Below are 20350 nucleotides of genomic sequence, written 5' to 3'. Positions count from 1 at the left end.
AATATTGAATGCTTGTGGAAAAAACAGTAAGTTAAAATCATTCTTGTAGTTCAGTTATTAGGAAGCCTTTATATACATTCCACTACTAGAAAGATCCACCACCTTAATCCACCTTCCCCACAAAATCATTAATTACCTTCTTGGTATCCATGCGATTCAAGTGATTTTGAACAAACTGCACAGTAGCATTGAAATCAGCTTGATTAAACTCATAGGGTATATTCCAACCCAGAGATCCAAATTTGCGTCTTTCTTGAACAGTGGAGTGTAGAAAGGCTACAGCATACAAGAGTGGTTTCCATTGCACCATTTTACTGGCATCTAATAAATCCTGGCTGACACCTATTGATTGCAAACGGGCTTAATGAGAATCACAGTAATCGTCTTTTTCAAAACTACTTAAAATCAGTGCTAAAATATCACTCTAGAAATATTCACTTGGCTCTTTGCATCTCCCAAGGGCAAATTATTGTCCCACAAAGTGTTCTGTGCTGGAGACATTTTATAGCATGTTATTAAGTTGCTCAAATTAAAAGAGTAAACTTCAGGGGAAAAAACTCACAATTTACTAATAGCTGAATTCACATCAAGTTGCTTCCTGCACAGAATCTTTGTCCTTTATTTTATGTAGTGTAAAGAGCACTTGATTGCCAACAAAGATTAACATGTCATTTTTCTCCCAAAAGACAGAAGATTAAAAATTCAAACACTTTGAACTGAGGTATTAGAAGCCAGCATGTGACAAAAGAAAAGGCATCTCCTTTTTTGCTGTCCAATTACTTCTGGCAACAGAACTTCAGCATCTCTTCTCTTCCTTTTAATTTTCAAAACAAAAACCAAGATGTGTCCTGGCATCATTGTGATCAGTTCCTCAGACTATCTTACACCTCCTACCAGTTTAACATGACCACACAATAGCATCACAGTCCAAGCATTAATTTTAAATTATTACCATTCTAGCACTCACCACTGTATGTTCTCTTTAGTCCAGCTCTGAGGCCTTGTGGTGGTTCATTGGTAAACTTAATTGACATTTGAAGAAGGGTGATGGGGAACTGTTTGTGAATGTCAGTTGTCATCCACAGTCGAAAACTTTCATGAACAGTCTCGGTCTCTATTATAGTGTCCATCAACTCATCCAGAAAGTCAAGTCCAAGGTGGCAGTTTTGCAGAAGTGCCCAACCTCCCTAGTTTAAAACAATAGAATATAAAAAGTTATCAACATTGTTCACAAACTGAAGTCACTCCTTGAGGAGAGCTAAGCTGTGCGCTGTTCCTTCTGAAGGTGGTGTTAGCTTATTTGGTTTTTTTCACCTCAACAAGTGATCCTCACTTGTCTCATCTGGTCTTTATAAGTAGTCTCTACCTTTTCCATTTCAATACATTTAAAACATCCATCGTCATGACTACAGTGCTGATAGAAACGGATAAATTTTGACTTACATAAGGGAGCTCAGGAGTAGCTCCATAGAGCAAGCTGCTAAACCTTGTTCCTTCCAAGGGTTCCAGGCTTGGAAAATAACCAAATAAACATACTCAATTAATCTATTGCTATCAATCAATAGATGTCAAACTTCCCTATATGAATTACCATATTTCATTATAAACATCTCATATACCTCATCACTAAGAGGGCTTGTGAGACAGTGAGGGAAAGTAACTGCATTTCCCTTAACTAAAAAAAAGGTGCTCCTCTCCCCTATTTTTGAATGAGTTTCTTCTGATTTGATCTGCTAATTAGTTCCTTATATAAAGTTATCAAACAAGAATCTGAAGCAAAAGTCAGACTGAAACAGGTTATAAAAAGAAGCTCATAACACAGGAGAGTAAGAAGCTCAATCTTTTCACTTCAGCAGGCATAGCAATAGTATCATGTGATGTGCAAAGCATGCCAAATTGGAACATCTCACCTTTCTCATACAGATAGTTTTGTTCTTTTAATTCCTCTTCCTGTAAAATGCCTGTGCTACCAGATTGTCCCTCCCAAGTCCAAATTCAGACTACAGCAATACAAACTATTTTGCTATACAACCTTGTTTTTCTCAAGTTTATGTAACTATCAATATCATATTTGGAATTAATTTTCTTCATTTAACAAAATACAGCCATATTACTAAAAATAAAAAATTGAAAAAACAATCTGAAATGCTTACAGAAGAATATTTACTGGTGATGTAACGAAAAAAAAAAAATCAATTCAGCTATGTTCATCAGTCAGCAATCTACTATAAAAACTCCATTTCACATGAAAACCACTCCATTTTCAATTAAAAACATCTGCACAGCATCAAAATGCTTGTTTATGGCAAATTGAAGGACTGTGAAAAGACAGTTCTCTTGCTTAGGACACTTATATAAATAAATATAGTGGTTTGCATCAGCATTAACTACCCACCAAAAAACACTATCTCATGAGAGGATTTTTATTTCTAAATGTTTAATTCAGAGAGAAAAGCGCTCAGATTTTTGTCACTTACATGAGCCATTGTCCGCTGCAGAAGTTTACGAGCGTGGATTCCTTGCCCCTGGCCCATGGAAACACAACACGTTTCTGTCTTCAGTCTTTTTCCCAAAGCAATAATTGAGTCCGTAGGATCAGAACCCATGGAAAGAAAGCATATGAGAGGAGTACGTGGATCTGACTCTTCCCATGTTTTCTCCAAGTCCAAGATGACTCCCTCTGCATATTTCTCCCCCATAGTGTCAGTGATATATTTTCTTGCCTATATTAAAAAGGGTAAATTTAACTCATGACCTAACCATTTAATACTGTTTTCTTCTGAGGGTGAATACAACCAATAAGTCAACCGAAGACCAAAGGCTGCAAAAAATTTTTATCAGAAATATAAATATGCAACAAGTTTATTTTTACATGTCAACACATCATACTGTCTTTGAAGTTATTATTTCTTATAGCCTTATAAGATCAGTTAAAATTTTTAAAATAACTATTATATGACATATATCTGTATGTATTGCTATATATAATACCTATAACTAGAGTATAATAAAAATAATAACCTGTCTAAAACTTTAGAAAAGTTTTCATTATTTAAAGATGGTATCTCCATTAGATAGTGTTACTCCTATCTTTAAGATCTAGAAAAAGAGGAGGAAAGGATTAAAGACAGGCTTCAGAGCTCTTAGGCCTTTCCCACTTTAACAGTTAGACAAGAAATGAATTAACAGTAGTAATTATTAAAATAACTATCATTAAGTAGAAGATCTAGAGGAACAGGTGACAACCATCTCTTTTATCCCTTCTTTATTTATCTTTAAAAATTCTAGATTATTGTTCTTTTTCACAAAGAAATAGAAAACGCTCTTTCAAACAGTCAGAGATGACCTTTCTTGTACTCTTTCCCACCACAAAAAGATAAATCTTCTCCTTCATACCTCTGGGTTACTTCTCAGAGATAAAAGACATTCAGTGTTAAACATTTGATAAACTATCAGTTTTCATAAAACCATTGAAAGATGAAAGTTTACATTGCCCCATTAACAGCAGATGAACTAATTTTGCATTATGTGTTTCAGACACATAGCACATATCATAGAGATACTCTTTATACAGTACTGCTTAACCTACTGACTGCAGTTTTACCAATAACTGCTGAGCTTGTCTCTGAATCCAAACACGTCTAAAGATGTGTATCAATAAAATTAATACCCCACTTTTAGTGATGTATTCCAGTTTCAGCAAATTGTCCTTAATTTCTCTGAATTGTCATCAATTTTACAATTTTTTGTTCTTTTGCACTGGAGAAGAACATAAAGATTAAAAATAGGCTCCTAGAAGCTGATTTTTCTTTAAAAAAGGTCTATTTAATAAACTTCAATTTTATACTTTTCCTAATAAACGGCTGTAAATTGAGAGCTTTGAACAGACTTTAATATAGATTTTTCTAAAGTGGGTCTAATTTTTCCATGCAAGAAATAGTTTCTCAATTAAATTGTTTACAATTTTCTTTTCTTTCAGCCAACCGAGTTCATTAAAATATTTTACTTCAGCCTAACAAGGGGACACTTCTAAAATGCCAGTGAGTAGGTAAGGACAGCTAAAAGTACCCTTCTGAACTGATAAAGCAGATCTGGATAAACACATATGATTTGAGTAGAAATCACCACAGCGAAATCATTGGATAATATTTCTTCAATATATTGCAATAATTTTGCTATCACTGTACTTGTAACAAATACATAAATGGTCTGAAAAGAATTTCAGAAAATACAATATAAAGGTCCATTGCAAAAAGGTGTTTAGCATTACATAAAATAGTACTAAACTGCAACCTGGAAACTATTATTCTAGTGATACCTAAATAGACCACGTAAGATATTTAAATATACCTGAGCTATGGTCCTGTCAGGACACCAAGACCTGATAAGAAGAAGATGTCTGAAGCAGTCCAGAGATTGACCATAGCCACCAGGAACCAATTCTTCTTCAGGATTTTTACTATCAAACCAGATTTTCCACTGTTTCTCTTCTCTGGAAATCTGCAATTATACCATCAAAGAAGAAAACATCACGAAACAGGTTATATTTTCACTGCCACCAGGTCGCAAACTTTTAATAAGAGTCAGAGACATGTAATCCACACACAGGCATTTGTTTAGCAATATTAGTCCACAGATTTGATAAGGCTATTAAAAATTATAGGATAAATTTTCAGATTTTAAGTGTAGAATTGTAGAATGCAACAACAACCTTGAGTGTTCATATTCTGAAAACAGGAGCTACTAATCAGTATTTTCTATTATAGCTGTGTCAGAACATGGATAGCTAGGCATGGACATAGCTTTGAGAACAGCAAGTACATAATTGCTCCACACACGAACATACAGAAAGTTTTCTTCACCTATACCAAATGCTATTTACCATTAGCTACAATACACTTAGTTTCTGATAAGACTATTCATACAAGTATTGAATTTACCGAACACCCTTTCCCTAACTTTTACTCCATGTAACCACAGAAATATTGCAACAAGCATCATAAAACCTAGTGTAAGAAAGCACAACAGGGATGCAAGAAAATCTAACAACCAGAATAAGATTAAAGTTGCAATATGTGAATTGAATAATGGCAAGTGTAATCCCAATCTGAAAATATTATAACTATATAAAGTGTGAAAAATCTACGCTCTTCTTATTTTCCTGTGGGGGATTGAGTCTTTATATCAACATAGGTTGCTAAACAGTCAGGGCCACAACTGTGGCTATATGCTGTCAGTTTTGTTTCTTCTCTATAAAATAAACCAGTTTCCCAACACATGGCTTGATCTCTACCAGACAATCACTTCTTAAACAAGAGATCAATTTTAAAAAGCTCTTACGTACTTGATGAAGAATATCTGAAAACTGCTTAAGCTTACTGAGCTCCACCAAGTTCAACCAAGTCATATCCAGAATCCATTTAGCTGGCTTAGGAGGACAAGCTTTAAGGTCTAGGGAAGCACCACCTGCAAGAAATTGAAATTAGTTATAATTAGAGAGACAATGAAAAATAAACAAAATAAAAGGGAAAAAACTAATACAAGAATCCATTTTTTTAATCATGATGTTCCAGGAGTTTTCTACGTTAAAAAAAACATGCCATATTTGATTAAGCTGAGCTTGCAATTTTGTTAGTTTAATTTTTTTTTTCTATTATGTACCTTAAACAGAAGCCTTAACCAATTTATATTTTGAGGTTTTACTGGTGTTTTTGTGCAATGTGCTTGGAAATAAATCCTTTCTGGGTAAAGATATTCTGAAGATTCAGCTTGGAAAAATTCTCAGATATAACCCATAAATAAATGTTGCTTGGTAAATCAAGTCTTTCGGAAAAGTAATACAAAATGGATCCAAACTTTCAAGTGAACTCAGTGGTGTGTGCAATTAAGACCAAAGCCATGAACTTGTCACATTCAGCTAAGACTAATATTCTTTCAAACTTAGTGTCATTTTCTGTTCCTATTTGCTGCACTTACTAAAGAAACTATAACATGTTTAGTACAATAATAACTTTTCTAAGTTAAACACATACCTGATGGTATTTGAGCAGCAGACATAAAGGACACCTAACAATATTCCTTTTAAATCCTCACGATTCCAAAGGCATATTCATCAATATTCAATGTGCTGCTATAAATTAGAACTACCATACAACATTGTCTGTCACCAGATAAGAATGATAAGCATGTATTCTTACAATTGCCTGGTTTCTCATGTGCAAAAGGAGCATGCTACCTAGGAGATACAAATACATAAATTTTCTACAATAATAACATGATCTCCTTAAAAGTTATTCATTGTTCCAACCTTTAATAAGTGTCAGAAATTCTTCATGCTTCACTCTGTTTCTCTGTATATCAATCTTCAAAGTAAGCAGTAATGTGAAAAGAAATTTGTGCTCCTCATAGAACCCTCGGGCAGTATATTTGAATACTTCATATGTCATATGTTCAATAATATTAGTAACCCTCTTGCTGGTTATAGGGCTCTTGGTAGACCTGTTGGAAGAAAGGTCTGCAGTTGAATGTTGATTTGCTTAGGCTTTATAAGAGGGAATACTATGCAGAAGGAAAAAAGCCAAAGTTCAGTATTTTGAAAACATGAAAAATAATGGATCACAAACACAGAATATCAGACAGCAAGCTAGCAATGACTTTCAGATTGAAGGAGCAACAACAACAAAAAAATCCTTTCTAATCATGCCTTTTTGTCCAGCTGTATAATGGTTTTTAATTACCTAATGGCAAATTTTGAAGGACTGTAAGTACATTAGAGGGATCTTTGCCTTGCCAACTGACAAAATTTTATAGGTATTTAAGCTGACAAATCCTGGTCAAGACTGTAAGAAGCAACAGTCTTTTTTCTGATATTAGTTTACAATAAATCTTTACTATCCTACAGGCACCACCAGGACTGGGTAAATACAAATGATACTTATTGTTCACTAAAATACCTGGCTAGGGAGCAGTCAAAAAGTCCCAGAAACTGCCGAAGGGATGTCTGATACATGACATTGACCATGCTCATCTCAGTGATAAGGAAGTACAAGATGCTACCTCGAGTTGCAACTGAAGAACAGGAAACAAAAATGTATTCAAAGTAGAAATGCAGAAAAGAAAACATTAACTTTTTAAAACATGTACAGTGAGCTTAAAACTAATGATACATGAAGATCCTTGGGTTTCTCTATTTTTACTGCCAGAAGAATAATAAGATCATTCATTTAATCCTCATTTATACATCAGAAAAAAAAGATATTTGCTGTTATTAATGCATACTATGTAGAGCCCAGTTTTCAAATATGAGCATATCTGGAGAGCAGCTCAATAGTATACTGCAATATTGAGATCATCAGCAGAACATGTAAAAATTATGGCTGTTTGAAATACTGTTTAAGTATCCAAACAAATTTCTCTTTACAGATTTTTACAAGAGTCATATAAAAGTCAAATGAACTACATTGATTTAACTTACCCAGTACTGATTAACTTCTTTGCAGTAGTTGTTCAGTTTTAAATATAAAGGTTTTACAATATCTGCAATGCTTTCTGGTACACTAACTGTACCATTTTACACATTTCCTAGAATGTAGGCAATTACAGAGAGCTATTTTTTCCCCTGTTTTTTTCACATTTTTACCTGCCAGTTAAAAGTCAAAAGACTCATGAAATGTGCTGAATATAATAACCCATGGATAAATGGTGAAGTTTTTATCAGAACAGATATAGAGTATTTAATGTTATATAGGCCCTGTAAAAGAATGTCAACATGTTGAACTCGAACACATACTTACCTAAACACCCTAATGACTGATACGCTTGTTTATAGAGCAATGGGAAGTCTACAAAGAGAACAGTTCACTCAATTTTATAAATTCCACATGAGGCATAACACTGACTGTTTTCTCCATTATAGCTCAATATGACATCTCCTAAATACAGTTTACTTACAGGAAAACACAGATCTCCCCCAACAATTTTGGTCTTCCTGATCTCATCATACTATTTCTCCTACTCTAAGTATTGACAATTTAAATATATGGTCTAGCCATTTGTCTTCCATCACTACCTTCACTCACCGGGTCTGTACTCTTCGCGGGCTGAATTGATCTGTACTTCAGTTTCAGCAGAAGTTTGCAGTTTCTGTGTTACTTCTTCAGCAGTCTTCTTAGTGTTACTCAATACAATTAGTAGACTCTCATCATCTGCCAAAGAACTCTTAGTGCTTGTAAGTCGAAACAAAAGGTTGTCTTCTAGGTCCTTAATCCTCCTTTTGTTCATAGTCACATCTTCAATAAGCTCAGTTCTTTCTTTCTCTAATTCCTATTGGATTACATGGTAATATTTGGGAAACAGCAGAGCAATCAAAAACAAAAATAATACATTTAGCTTAAAAAATACTGATCCTACTAAAACAGTGTAGGTCAAGACTAGATGCATGAAACTGGGGAAAGAATTCCAGTGATATTTCTGACACAAGATCTATTGCCAGGTTCTGGACCTGCTGTGTAAGTAGGCATTAACAAATAATTTCTACAAATATTATGGAAGATGCTCATATCATGCCCTAAAAGAAGTTCAGAATAGTAATTCTTTTTCTTCTCTTTTTGTTTCAGAAACGAAATGCAAACACAATTTCAGGCATAGAGTTTTACTTCCCTCCATGTAATCTCATCCTCATTTATGCCTTGTTTTACAATCACCATATTGAAAATCTAGTCTCGATGGCCACCCTTAGCCATCAAATCAAGCACCAAGTATTTCAAAAAGTTCCAATACTCCTCCATCAAACAGGGATAATTTCAGCCTTGCACTAAAATGCTTCACTGATTAAGAAAGTATGTAGAACTTCAGTTACTTCACTATAAGTATTTATTTTATACTTTTAGTAACACAAACTGGGTGGTTTATGTAACTAGTTTCTTTTCCAGTGTCCAAATATAGAAGATGGGTAACTCTTAATCAAGAGTTTTACATTTAAAAAACAACTATTTGAAATCTCTGGAAAAATATTTTTCAGAGATAATAGTCCTTTCAGTTAATTCTTAAAATTAACCTTTAAAAACTTTATATATATTAGTGCCTCAGAGATAAAAATCCTCTACTGAAATATCATAAAATGTTTCAATATGTTGAAGTAAAAAGAAAGAAGTGGGAGAGGATGGGTTAAGAGTTTTTCATAAGGTTAATATGAATCTAATGAATGAACAGTTAGTGAGCCAGTTGATAGGAATATTTGCTGTGTCTAGAGAAGTACTTCACAAAGTTTACAAAGGTCTGGTGAATAATTTTAACAATGTCTCTCCAAACTTGGAAGTTCCATGTTGACGCCATCATTGCCAAGTCCATTTCCACTTTGCTTACTGGCTGCTAATATTCCAAAGAAACAGGGACAACTCTAAGAAATACACAACCTTTCATATAGCACTAGAGATAAAATGGACCTGAGCCCTTAGCAAGGCTTAAGGAAAGGTTTTACCCTCCCATTTGAGGAGTCTTCATTTCTACAGCATCGAAAAACTGTTACAGCTTTTGAAATTGCTTTTTTTGTTTTTCCACATTCTAAACTTCTGGTCTTCTCACCCTACATTCTCCTCCTACATTTCCAATTTAAGCATTTATTTCTTTTAAAAAATGCCCTTTTACCTTAGGAAGGAAATTAAGAAAAATCATATTATTATTATAAGATTTAGAGTTTTTTCTTGGTGTATTGAAACATCATCATCATCATCAGGTAGAAAATATTTAGTGGGGTACTCATTATAGAATAATGCAAGTGCAACATAACTTAGAAGATGTGCTTACTTACTCAAAATATACTGACAAAAACTGATGAAAATAGACACGAAATCTACAGTTATCTGCATTTCAATCAACTGATGCTTCATGGAACTAAAGAAAAGTGGGTAACAGTTTCATGAAGCATTTTTTTCATGCAAGTTTGATGAAATAGAAACATTATTTTAAAAGAATAGTATTAAAATAAAGTAAGCATTCAATTAAATATAATAATTAACATACTGAACCAAATTAAACTTCATGTTTTGCTGAGTTAATTTTGAAAAGTTAAACATACTTTAGAGTTCAATGCATTATAAAAACAGAAAGAGAAACAAGTTGGAAGCAGTTACCAAACTAAAGTGAAGTAACCCTAGATAAAAACCTTAGTGAAAAAAGTCCATCTATTAAGCTCTTAAAATGCTTTTTGCAGATCAGAAAACCTACACAGTTGAAAGCTTTCTTCGTATCTTAAAATTTTCCAGTCATAACACCAAAAATGCAGAAAAAATGAGCCAAGCTACCATGTACATAAATTCAAGGAACTTGCACCGAAGAGGCTATTTCAAATCCAGTTTTATGGAATTCCTTTCACAGGCAGATGACATTTTACATACTGTACCAAAGAATGCGATTTCTTGTTAATATTCATAAAATATGAAAGCTGCTACATAGCTTCTATCATTCTGTCACAAAATGATTCACAAGTACAAGAATTTGCATCAACTGTTCCTCAAAAAACTTGAGCCTTTTTCCAGCAAAAATCTTGATATATGAATGTGAAAATTCAAAAGGCCATAAAGAGCTGTTGCATAGTATAACTCCACCAATAATCTGAATTATCTATGACACTAAATAAACAAGTTTTTTGTCAAATTACATAACAGTCAATGTATCAAAATAATGATATCATTAAAATATCGTAAGTTATACTACATTCAGATATATATCAAAACTCTCAAATCCTATTATTACAAGAAATACAGTAGAATCAAATTTATACAGCTATACCAGCTGCCTGTTGACCACCTTATGCTTCGCCTGTATCTTGCGATTGGTTTAACATTCTGCTGGAAAATAAGAAATCAGTACCAGCATTCTTATCAGGAAACAATTAATTCTGTGAGATGTATGTGACAAAGATTCTACTAATGGGCATACCAGACAACAGAGAGTCAGACTTTGCAGAAACTTTAAATGACATGCTGTAAATGCTCCTTCTGCTTGTTGGAGGTCTAAACCTCATTCATTCTAAGACTGGAACCATATAAGAGATGGTGGAATGGGAAGAAGGATAGAAATGTGAATAAAAATCTTGAAGAACACTGATTTCAAATAAATAATCTCTTCTCTTTTTGGGACAGAAGTTCCGCACGTTCATTGTAACACTGGATATCACCAAGCAGTCATACTGCTCAAATCACTTGACAAACTCTCTCACAGTAAAATAATTCCACCACCTTCCTACCAGAGGCTACAAAAGGTAGTAAGAATCCAGACACTTCAAAGGGAAATCCCCAAATTCCCAAAGATGCATAATTAGACATCATTAAAAAGTATTTGGATGGTGGGATATGTTCCAATTGACCCCTCAGGAAACCTTGAACCACAAGGTGTATAAACAGAGGCCAAGAAAGCTGTAAAGGGGTAAGTATACTCCATGGAAGTCCCCCTGCCTGTCAAGTGATCCAGTTGTCATTTATCTAGAGGAAATATCCCCAGGTGGTTTTAAAAAAACCAGTAGTGAGTATAACACTCTGAGAAGCTGGTGCAGAGTGTACCATATATCCACCTATTAGACATTCCCCCTCAGTGACAAAGAGGCCATTGAATAGTAGAATAATTTTAAGTTGGAAGGCACCTACAGAAATTAACTAGTTCAACCCCTGTTTAGATCAAAATAGCTCAGTTGCTCAGGGCAATGTCCAGGTGAATCTTGAACCCTTCCAAGAACTGAAAGTCCACAAAATCCCTGGGTAATCTGTTCCTGGGTTTGACCACCCTCTATGTAATTATTTTTTTCCTAATATCTAATCAGAATTCCCCATGGTCCAACTTGAGTCTGTTACTTCTCCATCTATTTTTTGGCTCCCCTGAGAAAAGCTAGGCTCCTTTTCTGTGTCCTCCAAGCACACAGCAGTGGCATTGACTGCAGGAAATTGATAAACTGACTGTCTCCTGGAGGAAAGTACTGTATTTCAAGGCCCAAGAAGTACAGTTAGGAACAAGGCTTTGTGAATATACACATCACAGTGTGTTTTAGATGGACAGTGATAATTTCATTACATAGTGGGTTGTCAGTGGTTGAAGAGAAGCTGATGGTGCAATGAAGCTGTCTGACAAAAGACAGACTTTAACAGATTGAGCGTGATTTCTCTCATGAGATCCATGCACTGTTTGGAAATGAAATGCAACTACTCGACGTGAATAAGATGACTGAGGCTATTAACGAGAAAAATCTTACATTGGCGGGGCAGCGGCAGGTGTTGGAAGGACAGGAGAAACTCAACAGATGCCACAGTAAAGAAACAAAGACATTCCTGTCATTTGTCCCTAGGGAAGGTAAACTGGAACTATTGCCAAAATCTTAGCTACGCTCTCATAGCTGCATAGTGTCTCATGACATCAACATTGCCTGACCTTATAGTTACAGGGATTAGCTGTTCTGCAGTTTAAAAGATCAGCCTCCCTCCAGAGCTGCTGGTGGCATGTTGATTGGGACTGGCATCCCAAACCTGGACTTCCACAACTAATACATCTTCAATGTCAAAATAAGTAGGTAGCCCATTTTCTCTTGGAGCAAGGAAGAAACTATGTCTGAATTTTTGCACTAGGTTATGTTGCCATGAGCTCCAGAGTGTGTAGACAGAAGAACATCAGTTTTGATTTCAGGCCATTTTGCTTTTCACAGGCCATTCTCATGAGGTTATAACTCATTGAGGCAGGAAAAATAAGGTGAATATGTTAGAGTTGCAACAATAAAGAGACAGAGAAACTTCCACATGAATGAGTCAATTGCTTCTGTGTCAGTTTTTAAACCATTGCAAATAGACTATATTAAGAATAATCATAATAGAGAGAGCCAGAAAGTTACCTTGATATGAGAATAGAGAGTAATAAATTAAAATAAAATAAAACGTTCTACAGGTAAACATAAGAAGTACAGCCAGGAAAATAGATATAATCAATTCTTTTACCTGTTTCTCTGTGAGAATGACTCTGCCTAAGAGTTGATTTTCAAGACCTTTCATGGTTACAGTAAAGTCAATGATGGAGGTTCGAGCACTAATTTCAGGAGAGTAGCATGGATTTGACAGTTTTGTAGTAATGTAAAGCCTGAAGCCATTCATAACATCTATTTCCTTATCACCAACTTTCACCTTAAGAAAAATATTAAAAAGAAGTCTTGAAATATCAAGAACCAATACATGCTTTTTCAGATACTACATATAGGAAAAAGGGTTACATTTTTCTGCTTAAAGACATAAAAATCCAGTTTTAAATCATACATCTGATGCAAACAATTTGTTGAGAATAGACAAGGACCACTTTAAATGGCCCGTTCACAGATTATTTAAACTTTTTAAAGTTGTCATAAGCAAAGGAATAAGGAACTCTATGCATTAAATATATTAAGCATTTGTGAACTTAAACCCTACCTTTTTTCTTTCTTGTATTAGCATTAATCAAGTTTAAATGAGTTTAATTTTTTATCGTCCTAAATTTATCAGGAGTTATTTTGCTAAATAGAAGGGCATGGGGAGGGAAAGGGAAGAAAGGGGAAATTCCACGTTTGCTCTTTTGTTTTACCTTGTTGGCTGAACCTGTTTTAATGATGTTTCTTTCCAAAACATTATCAAGTGCTGGGTCAAGCTCTTCTCCAACATCTTCTACTAAAAGAGGTCTTCCCAAAGAAAGGCTGTCTTCTAAGTGGTTTCTAAAATACTTGTGATTCAAAGAAGTGATCTAAAAACACAGATGCAGTATCTTATGCCCATTTACCAAGCTACTTGTTAGTTTTATATTTATAAATTATTTCATTTTCTTTGAATTACAGCCAAAAACAATGATCCTGGGAGTAGACTAGTATTAAGGCAAAGATTGGGACCACAAGAAAAGGTAACATCAGCATACCCTATTGCCAGATCTCAAGGAATGCAAAGTTCTATTTTTCAACTGCAAAAGTAGAAGCAAAGCAGCACCGAGCACTTTCAGTTTTGATGTCCTATGAGTGCAACTACCCAAGAATTTCACAGGAAAATTCACAGGAACCTTTTAGCACCTTCAATTTTATCTAGGATAACATCTCCAAGTAAAACTTCAGCAGGGTCAATGCCAAGATAAAGTGTTCTTCTGGGGTTTTTTCACCCTTGAAAATTAGAGCTTTACATAGAACAGGACCTCAAATAATCTTTGATTTACAAAGTAGTCTCCAGTATAACTGTGATTTTCAACATTTTCTAAGCACATTCAGCTTAGACTTCAATAAAACTATAAACAAAATAATAGTTTTTAACATAACTAAGCAACCATTAAAGGTTTCCACACCTAGATAACAATCAACATGAAAGTGGTAGTAATATTCTCAGAGCCACTCAGACTACTTTTTATGGCTTTCAGGGATTTTTCTTTTCAAAGATGGTTTATTGCTGTAATCATACTTGTAGCCAGTAATGACTTCCTTTCTCTTATTTTGTTGTTTGCATTGAATTTGTGTATCTTGCCTCTGTACATTCTTGCAATACATCTTCCCTGTATATTTGCAGAGAACTTAGCTCCTGACATCCATACTAAGACAACAGAAATTAACAATAATTTCTGATTAAAAGATGAACAAAATCATGCTGTGAATCTTAATTTATAAACACTTACACGAAATTGTATTAATCAACTAGTTGTTTTTTTCCTACCACTTATATTATTCTGAAAACATGGTTATTACCAGGCATTGCCCATCCGGCCTGTTTTCCAACAGTTTATGTTTCATTAAAATAAATTCATTAAACAAATGAAGTCACCGGTGCTAAAGGATACACCTCCACATCTAGCCAAATCTCAAATCTACTAAAATATATCAGAGATATTCTTTATATTCAAACCAGACTTTTCATACAAATGGCATTTCCTAATCATTATGTGAATCACTGAATTGTAATGCTTTGTAAGCTAAGAGTTTTTAGGGATTATGAAAACACAAGCACTTCTATTACCTGAAGGTCATTTCTGCCTTCCTTATTTTTAATCCAAATTTTACCCTGTGCCTGTGGATCAATTAATAAAGGATAACGAGATGCTTTAGTGACAATGATTCCATTCTGTAAGGATAAGTCATCATTTGGCAATCCTTGCAGGTTCCATTCACTGATAGTTGGAGCATCAGTCAACATTTCTATGAGGTTCAAGTTGTCACAAAAAGGAATTTTTCGGCTTTTCATTTCCTTTTGCCAGTCACTTAACAGCAGACTGCGGAACTCTTGGTTAAAAGGACCAGAATAGGACAGAAAAGCTGTAGCCAAAAGTACATCACCTCAAAGAGAAAAAGGAGGAAAAAAAAAAACCCTAAACAAACCAAAGCATTGCAACTCTGCCAATTCTATTAATAAACAAGGTGTTTCCTTCAATAATTGGTACGCATTTTGGCTGGTAACTGAAGAACACACTTTGACCCATAAAGAAGGCAAACCAGTCTTTTTCCCAAGGCTCATTGCATGGCATGACAATGCTACATATCAGTAGAGACCACATTTACTTTGTCCCTACAGTGTAATTGTAGGAATCAAGAGATCAGCATCCGGCAGCTCACCAAGGTCAACTCAGCACATATGTAATGCTATTCCAAACACCAGATCCTGCACAAGCATGACATGGAGGAATGAACTTACTCATAAACTTTCAATTCCATCATTTCCTTGTGCAATCATGAGAACATGCTTAAACAGTATTTGGGGGATGGGGGAGAAAAACCCCTTATAAGTACTAATTCAATTAAATTTTTGTAAATCAATTAGGAGTACTAGTAATAAAAACTGTCACAGACATCATTATGGAGATATTAACTGTGACAACTTTTAGTCTTCTGTTCAGATTCAAAATTTTCCCTCTAAATTTCATGACACCATAGTTCGAGGGGGTTTCATACCTCTGAAATAAGAATGCAAAATTTAAACTGGAGAAGATATACTTTTATACTCAGCCCTAAAACTTTTTGGACACTTTCAAGTTATCTATAAAAGAAATAGGATAAATTTTTGGGGAAGGTATCCCACATTTTTAATAAGTTAATACACTTATATGTATTTTACCAGCAAATAAAAGACAATCTATTTACTATAATACAACCTATACAGCGATACCTGCTTTTTGCAGCCTTTCAAGGTAAAAGTCAGAGAAGAAACTTCAGCCCATAGTAAATGATGAGATAAATTTCATTTATTGATTGGTTCATTTAATGAAGAAATTATTTATTACAAAGTACTTTAGTTTACAAGTGCAAATTTTAAAAATTTTAATCATCTTCTAAGAAGCAAGTTTTTATGAACATTAGTAACTGCAGTTAAAAATATTGATTTCTACATATAAATGTCAGCGCCTGAGTATCAGTCTTCCTCTCTTCTATATATATTCTCAGTTATACACATTTTATTGGCCCTTGCTAACATATCCCTCTCTTTGGACTGTTGCCTACAAACATCAGTCAAGTTAAACCATTAGTGTCCCAAATATGTCCCACCACATTCACAATGTCCATTATCTTTTCTTTTTAAATATGAACTTTAGCCTTACATTTATTTTTCACCTAAAAGTGCTTTAGCAAAGGAATTAAAACAATTACCCTCATTTTTGAGACAGGGATCTAAGATACAAAGGAAAAGTATGACATTTCAAATGTTCTCAGTTTCACTACCCATTACAACTCAAGCAGCTTGCCTCCAAGTTTAAAGATGTGCATAAAAACTTACCAACTAGCCTCTTGGTTTGCATGGCAAATTCTTTACTCTGTTCTGTCCACCTCTCTTTTTCACCTGCTAAACCACTTATAAGACTTGAGGCAGTTTGCATTTTATGTCGGCAACGCTCGGCATCTTCCAGCAAAGTCTAGAGAAAACCATACACAAGGGAAATTGTTTACAGTCATATATCTGATAGGCCAGAAAAATCTCTACAACTCATTAAACCAGTAGATAAACAAGAGCTTAAAAATGTATTCTCAAACATCTCTATCACCATGCAGAGCAGGGACAGTGAGATGAAAAAATTATATCGGGACAAACTATCAACATCTGTCAGAAACTTGATTCAGTATTTCTTTTTAATATTTCTGTTCTTAACTTTCATTTTGGTGTAGTTGTTGAATAGCATGCAAAATTCCTGATACTTATTAATTCTGGGGAATTCTACCCAGAATTTGAAATACATTATACATATAGCATACATGAAACTTGAAGTTACAGTAGTAGGCACTAAATAAAGAATACAAATAAAATAGTTTTTGGTGGGGTGGGAGGGAAGAGGGGAGAGGGTCAGAGGCAAAGGAGAGATAGAAACCAAAGAGGCAGCATACAAATCCTATCTGTCTCTTATCCACTGTCCATCAACATCTTTTTCAAGGAATAATAGTGAAATTGAAAGAACACGTTAAGTGTTCCTTAAAGTAAGGGTAAAAACTTTTCTGTGAAGAGCAGTTCACCTGTTTCTCTCTCATTGCATTTTCATACTCTGCCTGCACAATTTCTAATTCTTCTTGCTTGGCTCCCAGTTCTTCTTGAGCTTTCTGCAGATCCAGCATAGCACTGGTTAGGCGTTTCTCCTGAATTGCTAAATTAGCCTACAGAGCATAAAAACATAAAAGTGTATTCATACACAGAGAATTTAAAAGAATTCGCTATATTTCAGAAAGTTTTCCTGTACTACATTTCCAAATCAAACTGTTCAGTAGAGATTTCACTACTCAGTAAAACTTTTATTTGAATTTTACAACAAACTAAATTCTTACTTCAGATAACTGCACTTAAGCAGTTGGTTTAATGTCAATTAGAAAAAAATAATTAAAAACACTTCCAGGAATGCCAGTCATTCTTCGTCTGACACAGAAGTTAGTCTTACATGGCTTGCAGAAGAGAATGATGCCTCTAGAAGCCTACTTGATTTGTCCAACCAATATGCTATGTCTAAATACAAAACTTGCTTCCCTCTCAGCCATTCCTATTATAAATACAAGCTATTCTCTGTTAAACCTGCTCGACCATCTTCTTCCTGACATTCATTCTAACCACTTAGGCCTGTTTTTTTCTCTACATAACACTGATAAAGAGTCTCTGTATAATCTTCTTATGAACTGAGATTTGGAATATTAACCAAATCTCGAGGCTTTTTTCTACTTAATTCTAAATTAAGGTAGAGCAATTGCAGTAGTGTATTTAACTAGATGACAGATGCTTTAACCCCATTCAGTAGGAGTCTAGAGGCATAAAACTGCGCCATCTCTTTCATAATTTTGACAACTTACAAGTGGAAGTACATTTGAAATATATTTTATTGTAGAATTGGAGTGTTCAAGATAACAAATTTTTGGAGAGGGAAGCACCAGTTCAAATAAGGCAGATGAAGTTTCCCATAGATTAAATCCTCATGTGCAAACAGGTGAGGATGAGAAGGAGCAAAGGGTGTTTGTGACTAACAGATGTACCTTTAAAGGTAATACTTCTTTGTTGATGGAAAAAAATACAGCCATAGCTTTGGTCCATGAACAAAGGCCAGCAACATTCCCACACACTCTCCTAGCTGTCTCAATGTTGTAGTCCGCCATTTCAAAATAAGGGCTCAAAAGTTCTACCACTTCTTCATTAATTGTGTCCTTCTGAAATTGCTGGAAAAAAAATTTAAAAGTGCAATATCTATAAGGTATGTAATAAGTGTAAATTATACCTAAATTATTTCTGTCATGCATCTTTGAGACTTTAAAAAGTTATTCCACTGTTATATATTCTTACACAATGGAAAAAAGTTTGTCTTCATTTATGATCTTTGCTATCTTACTATTACTGTTACACAGCTAATTGTTGATTCAAAATATCACTGATCCTGCTTGAAATTTCATTTTGCTTAAGAGAGTATAAGTGTTTTAACAATCTTCAAAAAGAAAAGGAACAGCTTAGTTCTGGTTCATACACATACATTTTACAAGACAGTCCTTTGAAAGGGAAAGCCAGCTATCTTATCCTTAGATTACCTTATCTAATTAGTGGAACGTATTTCATTTTTAAAGAATTTATTTTTACCCTCTCTTTTCCCCAAAAAGCATATTTTTCATTTTTCCACCCGAGAAGCTCTCAGTTTTCTCCCTCAAATTTATTTACAAAGTATAATGAAAGTCTATCACTGAAGAACTTGAAATGTAGCTATTTCCTGAAGCATGAATAGGTTTAATTATGCACAAGGAAAATGAAATGCTGAAGTCCTTTAGTAAATTAAAAACTCTTACAAGTAGACGCAATATGAATACTACATAAATTACATCCATGCCACTACCAAGCATACAAAGCTGGTCAAGCCTCCTACTAGACCAGTGACAAATTAAGTAAACTCAAAATGCAGAAATCAGGGATGATAAAACTCACTGGAGCAGGACAATATACCATTTATTCCAACTAGATAAATCATAATATTATTAGTTTAAGTTATGAAAAGGAATTTGTTCACCAGTTAGTTACTCTTTCAATTTCCCTAGACAAATGCTATGAACCAAAAAATCCCAAATTTTAAAAAGTTCTGATTGTGTTCATCCTAATAATCATCTATGCTTTTGCAAGCCAGTGCACAAGTTGTGATGTTGAAAATTAATGAAAACTTAAATACCAGAAAAAAATATGTTTGTTATCAGCTTTAATGAAACAGCTTTAATAGCTATCCCAACCAAATGCTTAAAGCTTTGAGTCATTTGTCACTGAAAACAATTTCATTGCCTTACTTAGGAAAAATTATAATTTATTTATGACATGACTTTGCAAGAAGGAGTCAAGCTTATTTCATACTGACATACTTATTCTTAAGCCCTTAACATTTCAAATCTGTTGTGTGATTCCACTTGCACATCTGTTCTCCTCTGAACACCAGAGAAAACGTTGTCCCTTATTTTCTTGCATTACAAAAAAAAAAAAAAAAAAGGTTGCACAAGCACCTGTAGACTCTGCAAGAAGTTCCCTGTTGTCATCAGTTTCAAAGATTCTTGCCATGATGGGATGGTACAGCATCTTTCCTGATCAATTTTCACATGGTTGACTTTACGCTGGAAGAGCAGCAACACACAGTCCATGATACGCATGATGAGGTGAGGAGGTCGACCCAGTGTGCGGACAGTGGCAATATCTGCAGGTTTTATTGTCTAGGAATTTAAAACAAAGGGGAAATCAAATACTGTTATTGTCTATTTAATGAAACATGAAGCATAAGCTCACCAAAAGTATTAATGGGAGAAAAAAAATTTATGTTATTTTTACCTCTGAAAAGCATGAAGCTAGAAGGAGCCCCCAAGTCAGATTTTCATTACTAACTCCTATCAACTACTAGGAAACCT

General features: G+C 34.4%; 1 protein-coding gene across 1 annotated transcript in view; it reads right to left on the bottom strand.

Annotated features, from left to right (window-relative positions):
* Window positions 1–20350, bottom strand: part of DNAH5 (dynein axonemal heavy chain 5) — a gene marked incomplete at both ends in the record, with an annotated part of 113823 nt that overhangs the window by 7696 nt on the left and 85777 nt on the right. Inside the window, 15 exons of the mRNA XM_082303292.1 lie at window positions 137–342; window positions 968–1187; window positions 2478–2723; window positions 4351–4500; window positions 5345–5466; window positions 6308–6498; window positions 6954–7068; window positions 8079–8322; window positions 12975–13157; window positions 13588–13743; window positions 14988–15304; window positions 16737–16872; window positions 17465–17602; window positions 18464–18643; window positions 19955–20158. Of these exons, the coding sequence (XP_082159418.1) occupies window positions 137–342; window positions 968–1187; window positions 2478–2723; window positions 4351–4500; window positions 5345–5466; window positions 6308–6498; window positions 6954–7068; window positions 8079–8322; window positions 12975–13157; window positions 13588–13743; window positions 14988–15304; window positions 16737–16872; window positions 17465–17602; window positions 18464–18643; window positions 19955–20158 (2808 nt within the window). The remainder of the gene's footprint in view (window positions 1–136; window positions 343–967; window positions 1188–2477; window positions 2724–4350; window positions 4501–5344; window positions 5467–6307; window positions 6499–6953; window positions 7069–8078; window positions 8323–12974; window positions 13158–13587; window positions 13744–14987; window positions 15305–16736; window positions 16873–17464; window positions 17603–18463; window positions 18644–19954; window positions 20159–20350) is intronic.

The sequence above is a fragment of the Coloeus monedula genome, assembly GCF_965178545.1.
Source record: "Coloeus monedula genome assembly, chromosome: 1".
Taxonomy (NCBI): domain Eukaryota; kingdom Metazoa; phylum Chordata; class Aves; order Passeriformes; family Corvidae; genus Coloeus; species Coloeus monedula.
Note: the sequence above shows the minus strand (reverse complement) of the source record. Positions and strands in the feature narration are given on the sequence as shown.